Raw genomic sequence first — 9,527 nt, forward strand, 5'->3', positions numbered from 1 at the left:
GAATTCACTAGAGCTGCACAGGTTGCTACTGGAATCCTCTTCCACTCCTCCATGATGACATCACGGAGCTGGTGGATGTTAGACACCTTAAACTCCTCCACCTTCCACTTGAGGATGCGCCACAGGTGCTCAATTGGGTTTAGTCCATCACCTTTACCTTCAGCTTCCTCAGCAAGGCAGTTGTCATCTTGGAGGTTGTGTTTGGGGTCGTTATCCTGTTGGAAAACTGCCATGAGGCCCAGTTTTCGAAGGTAGGGGATCATGCTCTGTTTCAGAATGTCACAGTACATGTTGGAATTCATGTTTCCCTCAATGAACTGCAGCTCCCCAGTGCCAGCAACACTCATGCAGCCCAAGACCATGATGCTACCACCACCATGCTTGACTGTAGGCAAGATACAGTTGTCTTGGTACTTCTCACCAGGGCGCCGCCACACATGCTGGACACCATCTGAGCCAAACAAGTTTATCTTGGTCTCGTCAGACCACAGGGCATTCCAGTAATCCATGTTCTTGGACTGCTTGTCTTCAGCAAACTGTTTGCTGGCTTTCTTGTGCGTCAGCTTCCTTCTGGGATGACGACCATGCAGACCGAGTTGATGCAGTGTGCGGCGTATGGTCTGAGCACTGACAGGCTGACCTCCCACGTCTTCAACCTCTGCAGCAATGCTGGCAGCACTCATGTGTCTATTTTTTAAAGCCAACCTCTGGATATGACGCCGAACATGTGGACTCAACTTCTTTGGTCGACCCTGGCGAAGCCTGTTCCGAGTGGAACCTGTCCTGGAAAACCGCTGTATGACCTTGGCCACCATGCTGTAGCTCAGTTTCAGGGTGTTAGCAATCTTCTTATAGCCCAGGCCATCTTTGTGGAGAGCAACAATTCTATTTCTCACATTCTCAGAGAGTTCTTTGCCATGAGGTGCCATGTTGAATATCCAGTGGCCAGTATGAGAGAATTGTACCCAAAACACCAAATTTAACAGCCCTGCTCCCCATTTACACCTGGGACCTTGACACATGACACCAGGGAGGGACAACGACACATTTGGGCACAATTTGGACATGTTCACTGTGGGGTGTACTCACTTATGTTGCCAGCTATTTAGACATTAATGGCTTTGTGTTGAGTTATTTTCAGAAGACAGTAAATCTACACTGCTATACAAGCTGTACACTGACTACTCTAAGTTATATCCAAGTTTCATGTCTATAGTGTTGTCCCATGAAAAGATATAATCAAATATTTGCAAAAATGTGAGGGGTGTACTCACTTTTGTGATACACTGTATATATACTGTATATATAAACACTACGCACACAGTCTTAAACATGTACACGTATTCATATATACAAACATACATACACATGCATAAACGCACCTACACATGTACACAATTATGCACACTTGTACATACACACATATTTTTTACACACACACACCTTAGAAAGTAAACACTAGCAGTTCGGCTTCAGTGAGGTGTAGAAGTATAAATCACGCCTGCACTTTATTAACCTGGATTTACTTTTCATTAGTTTTCTCACTGTTTTGTTTTATACTTTAAGATCTGAATGTTTCTGTGCTCTTTAAATAAACATGATTTTTGTTGTTACAGCTTCATCCAGCAGGATCATCGAGAGGCTTTTCTCAGGAGCGGTGACTCGGTGAGAACGGCTTTCATACAATTCCACACACAAAACAGATGAACAGATCAGAAAACAAACTGCACATTTTCATCAGTTACTGTTTATTTAGTGAATTTAACTCTCTGGGGAGGGGGGGGGGTCAAAGTTATGGCACATACATGTACAATAAATATAAAAAATTCTCAATTACACAATTTTTATGGTGTAAAAAATAACCAGTGTTGAGTGTGTCGACTTTTTTACCATTTTTACCAGAGGTGCTAATAATTCTGGAGCTGACTGTAAGTTATTTTGTTTACACTCTCTGCTGTGTTTGTTTCAGGGGAAACTCAGTGCAGAGAGAAGGACGGATGAGTTACGCCGAGTTTGTTTGGTTCCTCATCTCAGAAGAGGACAAAAAGAACCCGACAAGGTAATAACGGCACCCCATCATTTAATTAAAGAGTCTAAAGAGTCTGAGGGTTTGGTAGGGATTTGGGTGGGTTTGGGGGTTTAGTTGGATTGGGGTGGGTTTGGGGGTTTGGTTGTATTAGGGGGGTTTGACTGTTTAGTTGGATTAAGGTGAGTTTGGGGGTGTGGTTGTACTGGGGTGGGTTTGACTGTTTAGTTGGATTGAGGTGGGTTTGGGGGTGTGGTTGTACTGGGGTGGGTTTGACTGTTTAGTTGGATTGAGGTGGGTTTGAGGGTTTAGTTGGATTGGGGTGGGTTTGGGGGTTTAGTTGGATTGGGGTGGGTTTGGGGTTATGTAAGGATTGGGGGGGTTTAGTTGGATTGTGGTGGGTTTGGGGGTTTAGTTGGATTGTGGTGGGTTTGGGGGTTTAGTTGGATTGTGGTGGGTTTGGGGTTATGTAAGGATTGGGGGGGTTTAGTTGGATCGGGGTGGGTTTGGGGTTATGTAAGGATTGGGGGGGTTTAGTTGGATCGGGGTGGGTTTGGGGGTTTAGTTGGATCGGGGTGGGTTTGGGGGTTTAGTTGGATCGGGGTGGGTTTGGGGGTTATGTAAGGATTGGGGGGTTTAGTTGGATTGTGGTGGGTTTGGGGTTATGTAAGGATTGGGGGGGTTTAGTTGGATTGGGGTGGGTTTGGGGGTTTAGTTGGATCGGGGTGGGTTTGGAGGTTAAGTTGGATCGGGGTGGGTTTGAGGGTTTAGTTGGATCGGGGTGGGTTTGGGGGTTTAGTTGGATCGGGGTGGGTTTGGGGGTTTAGTTGGATCGGGGTGGGTTTGGGGGTTATGTTGGATCGGGGTGGGTTTGGGGGTTTAGTTGGATCGGGGTGGGTTTGGGGGTTATGTTGGATCGGGGTGGGTTTGGAGGTTAAGTTGGATCGGGGTGGGTTTGGGGGTTTAGTTGGATCGGGGTGGGTTTGGGGGTTTAGTTGGATCGGGGTGGGTTTGGGGGTTTAGTTGGATCGGGGTGGGTTTGGGGGTTATGTAAGGATTGGGGGGGTTTAGGGTTTCTTGGTTCGGGGCAGTACAGTGGCTCCTTGTTTACTTTTTTTAAACCGGTCTGACGTATCAGCAGATTCCGCTGGAGCCACATTTGGCGGCATCTGGTGGTAAATCAGTGTCAGAACTCTGGTAGTTTAATCACTGAAGTAACGATGGTGTGTGTGTGTGTGTGTGTGTGTGTGTGTGTGTGTGTGTGTACAGTGTGGAGTACTGGTTCCGCTCTATGGACCTGGATGGAGACGGTGTACTCTCCATGTACGAGCTGGAGTATTTCTATGAGGAGCAGTGTGAAAGGATGGAGGGGATGGGAATTGAACCTCTACCATTCCAGGACCTGCTTTGCCAAATGCTCGACCTCGTCAAACCAGAAAGCCAAGGTAGGTCAGGGGTGGGTGTGAGGGGTCTGGTAGGGATTGGGTTGAGTCTGTAGGTGAGGGACTAGTGTGATAGACTGCTGCGCCAACCAAACTTCCTAAATACGTTATAGCAGAAACTAAAATGGTACCAACTGTGTGTGTGTGTGTGTGTGTGTGTGTGTGTGTGTGTGTGTGTGCAGGTAAAATCACTCTGCGGGATCTGAAGCGCTGCAGAATGGCGCACATCTTCTTCGACACGTTCTTCAACCTGGATAAATACCTGGACCACGAGCAGAGAGACCCCTTCTCCGTCCAGAAGGTAAAACATCCACACACACACACACACACACACACACACACACACGACCTGATCAGGAGCATCAGTGTTAAGCGTAGTAATGACTATACTGTGTGTGTGTGTGCGTGTGTGTGTGTGTGTGCGTGTGTGTGTGTGTGTGTGTGCAGGACGTGGACGGTGAAGGTCCTGAACCCTCAGACTGGGATAAATACGCAGCAGAAGAATACGAGATTCTGGTAGCGGAGGAGACGGCCAGTGAACATCTACAGGAGGGGTAAACACACCTCACCGTTCAGTACATTTACCTCAGCTCGGCTGGGCGCCCCCTAGTGGGCACGATCAGCAGTGCAAACAATATCAGGCACTAGTCTGCTGGGTGGGAAAAGATGGGACTAAAAAGTCGGCATTAACGTGGGAAATTAACACTTAATTGACCAAGGCAGCTGCAAGGTGGTCAGAAATCAACCTGCAGTCACAAATTCCTTTTACTCGGTGGCCACCGGTCCCAGTAACACGACTTCAGATCATTTACACCCAGTTTTGGGCAGCAGAAAAAAACATTTGCTGTGTTTGGAGAGGCGCTAAGGGCAGAAGTCTGGTGTTTTTCATTCTTTTTCTTTTTTCTTAATTTTTTTTTTTCATGTCAATGTTTGTTTTCTTTTTCCATTTTCCATTTTCTTTTGTCTTTTTTTTCGTTTTTCCTTTAAAAAAATTTTTGTTTTTGTTTTTACTTTCATTTGGATGTTTTTCTTTTTCCATTTTCTTTTGTCTTTCTTTTTTTTCTTTTTTCTTTTTTCTTGTTTCTTTCTTTTTTAACTTCTTTTTTTTTTTTTTTTCTTTCATTTTGATGTTTGTTTTCTTTTTCATTTTTCTTTTATTTGTTTTGTTTATTCTTTTTTCCCCTATTTTGTCTTTTAAATTTTTCTTTTTGTCTTTTTCTTCTTTCTTTTTTTTGTTATTTTGGTCAGTTAGCTTGTTAGTTAACAGGTTTTTAGCACCTAAACAACAACCATTCAGACACAACCGAACGGCTCAGTCATTTACATTTACATTTTCAGCATTTAGCAGACGCTTTTATCCAAAGCGACTTACACAGTGAGCAGAACACAATGAGCACGTTGAGGGTTAAGGGCCTTGCTCAGGGACCCAACAGTGGCAACTTGGTGGTGGCGGGGCTTGAACCGGCAACCTTCTGTTTACTAGTCCAGTACCTTAACCACTGAGCTATCACTGGCCTGTCATGTCAATAAACATTTAGTGTTTGTAATGTTTGAGTTTTATGCAGAAATACGAAAGAACAAACAAAAGACTAACGTGTGTGTGTGTGTGTGTGTGTGTGTGTGTGTGTGTTGCAGGTCCTTCGAGGATGATTACGAGTGTGATGAACTCTCCCTGCCATCTGAAATGGGAAATAAAATGAACAGTCTGGTGATCTCAGATCTGTCGGCGTGATCGTCCAGTGATCCCAGTGATCCCAACGATCCCAACGATCCCGGTGATCCCGGCGCTTCAAACTAAAAACAATCTCACTTTTCTACAGTGCAAAAACACTCTGTGTGTGTGTGTGTGTGTGTGTGTGTGTGTGTGTTCGTACGCTACCATCAAGGCTTCATGTGCAATATGTCTTAACCATAACCGCGAACGTCAGGATCCGATTCGTCCTCTCTTCACCTCCGGCTGGAACAGAAAAGACTTTTACAGAGACGAGGCGAAAGTATCCGGACGCTTCGTTATAAAGCGCTTCAGCGTGAGTGAAATGATGCACATAAACACACTGGTTACAGTAGAAGGTGACTGTGGGGTCGGCCTGACAGGTTAATAGTTATTTCTGTTAATCGAGCCGACGAGTCGAGGAGTTTTCTGATTAGAGGTCTAGAGAGTTTAGCCTCCCTTAGTTTCTCTGTTGTGCCTGTAGGGGGCGACACTGAGTGATAAAAATGTTCATGCCCAAAATCTACTAAATTAAATGTAGTCAAAAGTCACCTGGGTGCCCCCCAGTGGGCATGATTGGCAGACACAATTGGCCAGAGTTAGCAGATGCGCTAAGGGCTAACGTTATCGTTCACACTGGACTCTTGGTTCCGAGTTTTCTGTACGGGGTGAAGCAGAAGCGACGGGATTCCAGGGAAAGAACGTAACGGATTTGGTGGGCGGCTAACGCTAATTAGCTGCTAGTTTATTTAATACGACGGCGAAACGCAAGTGACAAGCGACGGTGTGAAAGCGGTGAAGCAAACGTCCGGTGTGTTCGATACGATGAAAGAGTAATAATAATAATAATGTAGTGGCTCCTAGTGGCTGCTTGATGTATTGCATGTTAAAACAGTCATAAGAAACGTGATGGTGGTGGCATCACTCTTCAGATTTTTATTTAACGAAACATTTTGGTTTAAACCCTCAATAAAACACCACAAAAAAACATTTATACTTAAATCGAAATGTTTCAGTATGTACGTCCGACGCAACCTGTTAGGTTAGCATTAACGTCAGCATAACATTAGTGTAACGTTACATACATCAGCGCTAAATAACATTAGCGCAACGTTACATGCATCAGCATTAAAAAACATTAGCCAAATGTTACATACATTAGCATTACATCACATTAGCGAAACGTTACATATGTCATCATTACAGTACATTAGCATAACGTTACATACATAATGATAACATTATGTTAGCATAATGTTTCCTACGTCAGCATTTTAGTTAATTAGCGTCACATTAAATTAGCATAACATTACATTTGTCAGTATTGAATTCAATTAGCATAACGTTACATTAGTCAGCATTAGATTGTTAGCATAATGTCAGCGCTACATCACGTTAGCGTAACATTACAAATGTCAGCGTTACATTACATTAGCGTACCGTTACAGTCTGATAAACAAGTGTACGTTTATAATCTAATATTCTGTTATACCTCCAACATTTTAAGCATAAGAAGCTTTGAACGTTCAAAGTAGCACCGCGTACATTTAGCATAACAGTATATCCGCCCAAAATCATTCTGTGTACATTTAGCATAGCATTTCTAGCACACCAGGCTAACAGTATTTATTTCTCTCTGCTCACTTTGAAAATGCAGCGAACGTTTCTCTGCTGCTAAATAAATAAAATAAAACAAACTTTTAGCCCCTAATTGTTGATTAGCCAGGTGACTGAAGTTAGCAACATGAGCTAACAGTTAGCAGGTGTGTGTAAATGATGGCGTGTTTATAAGCGCTGTGCTACTTCTGGTTATCTCTGTTCCTCGTCCACCTACACTCTCTCTCGCTGTCTGTTAAAGAGTGTGTGTGTGTGTGTGTGTGTGTGTGTGTTGGATTAGCATCAGCGCTATCGAGCACACGGTGTAACTGTACACTGTTTTAATGTAATTACTGTAAAATATATAGTATAATATAAATATTTATATACGTGTGTGTGTGTGTGTGTAGTTAGCGCTGTACATGCCTCTGTGTTTTATTTGATTTTTATTTGATTTGATTGACGGTGTCGGGCGCGGCCACTGCGTGGCGGGCGGAGTTTAAGCCGTGACGGACGGCTGTAGTGTTACCATAGCGACACATGTTCAGCCGCACGACGCCGGAGCGACACCGGGGCGGGGCGGAGCGGGGCGGAGCAATAACGAACCTGCTGTAGCTTTAGGAGTTTATTTAAGATGAAACGGTTCATCCGTCACTGATCTATGCAAACGTAGCGCCGCTGATCTCCCGCTGATCTCCCGCTGATCTCCCGCTGATCTCCCGCTGATCTCCCGCTGATCTCCGACTGTTCGGCGTCCGACTGTTCGTGTGCACTTTTATTTGAAAGTTTTTTTTAATCATGTAGCTTTATGCTAATGATGCAGATATATAAAAAGTTCCACGTGTAATTTGTTGTCTTGCTTTTGGACTTGTTGAGGTTTTTACCACGAGGTTCCTCATGTGATCGCATGATTCTTTTTCTTTCTCTCATTTTGTCTTTTTTTTTTTTCTTTTGAAAATAAATAAATCAATAAAAATGATTTAAAAAAGCTGTTTATTTTATTTATACTGACATTCCCTTGCTGTGTTGTTACGCCTCCGTCCACTTCTCTCTGTTTTTTCTGTAACGAAGCCTGAACGGTTTGTGGTTGGATGTTGAAACGTTCTCCAAGAAGAAATAAAAATGAAGAAATAAAAGTGAGATCTGCTGATCAGGGTGTGGCTCTCCATGCACAAAGCTGATCCACATATGAACTCGCCTCGTGCAGGTGAAAAGAAGCGGTTGGTACTGCTCACGTGTCAGAGGGGGCGTGGGTCAGCTGTGAAGCTCCTCAGTCAGCGGATACGACTAGATTAGGGGAGAAAATTGGGGGAGCAAAGTGAGATCTACTTCTCAGTCTGCACTCTGGAACATCTCGAGCTCGACTTCATTCTTGTGCTCATCAAACCGTTTTAAATTTTTTACATTTTTGTCATTTAGTCGCTTTAATTAAGAGATTTTATACAGTACTGTGACAGTAAACATTCTAAGCAAGTGAAGATTAAGGGTCCAACAGTGACAACCTGGCATGTGGGGATTGAACCATTGACCTTTCGATTATTAGTCCTTTATCCACTAGGCTACAGCTGCCCTAATGATTCAGTAGTGTATACGGCAACAGCTGGTAGTGTGGGTGCTGCACAGCTTCAGGATTGTGGAGACCTGGAATCAAACCTTGCATCGGTTCTCCGTCTGAGAGGGGTTTGGTGTGTTTGGGCAGATGTAGCCTACTGGTTAAGGTACTGGACTAGTAATCAAACGGTCGCTGGTTCAAGCACCACCACTGCCAGGTTACCACAGTTGGGCCCTTGTGTGTGTGTGTGTCCATGTGTGTGTGGGTCAGCAAGCGAGTGAATGTGTAAATGTGTGTGTGTGTGTGTATAAGTGTATGTCTAAATGTGTGTGTGTGTAAATGTGTGTGTGTGTGTGTGTGTGTATAAGTGTGTGTCTAAATGTGTGTATAAGTGTGTCTAAATGTGTGTGTGTGTATAAGTGTATGTCTAAATGTGTGTGTGTGTAAGTGTGTCTAAATGTGTGTGTGTGTATAAGTGTGTGTGTGTGTATAAGTGTATGTCTAAATGTGTGTGTGTGTGTGTGTATAAGTGTATGTCTAAATGTGTGTGTGTGTAAGTGTGTCTAAATGTGTGTGTGTATAAGTGTGTGTCTAAATGTGTGTGTGTGTATAAGTGTATGTCTAAATGTGTGTGTGTGTAAGTGTGTCTAAATGTGTGTGTGTGTGTATAAGTGTATGTCTAAATGTGTGTGTGTATAAGTGTGTCTAAATGTGTGTGTGTATAAGTGTGTCTAAATGTGTGTGTGTGTATAAGTGTGTCTAAATGTGTGTGTGTGTGTATAAGTGTATGTCTAAATGTGTGTGTGTATAAGTGTGTCTAAATGTGTGTGTGTATAAGTGTGTCTAAATGTGTGTGTGTGTGTGTATAAGTGTGTCTAAATGTGTGTGTGTGTATAAGTGTATGTCTAAATGTGTGTGTGTATAAGTGTGTCTAAATGTGTGTGTGTGTATAAGTGTATGTCTAAATGTGTGTGTGTGTATAAGTGTGTCTAAATGTGTGTGTATAAGTGTGTCTAAATGTGTGTGTGTGTGTATAAGTGTATGTCTAAATGTGTGTGTGTGTATAAGTGTGTCTAAATGTGTGTGTGTGTATAAGTGTGTCTAAATGTGTGTGTGTGTATAAGTGTGTCTAAATGTGTGTGTGTGTATAAGTGTGTCTAAATGTGTGTGTGTATAAGTGTGTCTAAATGTGTGTGTGTG

At 43.3% G+C, this 9,527-nt stretch overlaps 1 protein-coding gene across 2 annotated transcripts in view; it reads left to right on the forward strand.

The window, feature by feature from the left end:
- Positions 1-7,970, forward strand: part of ppp2r3a (protein phosphatase 2, regulatory subunit B'', alpha) — a 67,582-nt gene extending 59,612 nt beyond the window's left edge. Inside the window, exons 9-14 of one of the 2 annotated variants that reach the window (XM_063016214.1) lie at positions 1,617-1,665; positions 1,970-2,059; positions 3,296-3,471; positions 3,651-3,769; positions 3,916-4,022; positions 5,104-7,970. In XM_063016214.1, the coding sequence (XP_062872284.1) occupies positions 1,617-1,665; positions 1,970-2,059; positions 3,296-3,471; positions 3,651-3,769; positions 3,916-4,022; positions 5,104-5,200 (638 nt within the window). In that variant the 3' untranslated portion in view covers positions 5,201-7,970. The remainder of the gene's footprint in view (positions 1-1,616; positions 1,666-1,969; positions 2,060-3,295; positions 3,472-3,650; positions 3,770-3,915; positions 4,023-5,103) is intronic. The other variant, XM_063016215.1, reaches the window with a different exon arrangement.
- The last annotated feature ends 1,557 nt before the right edge of the window (positions 7,971-9,527 follow it).

Source organism: Trichomycterus rosablanca, chromosome 20 (assembly GCF_030014385.1).
Source record: "Trichomycterus rosablanca isolate fTriRos1 chromosome 20, fTriRos1.hap1, whole genome shotgun sequence".
Lineage (NCBI taxonomy): Eukaryota > Metazoa > Chordata > Actinopteri > Siluriformes > Trichomycteridae > Trichomycterus > Trichomycterus rosablanca.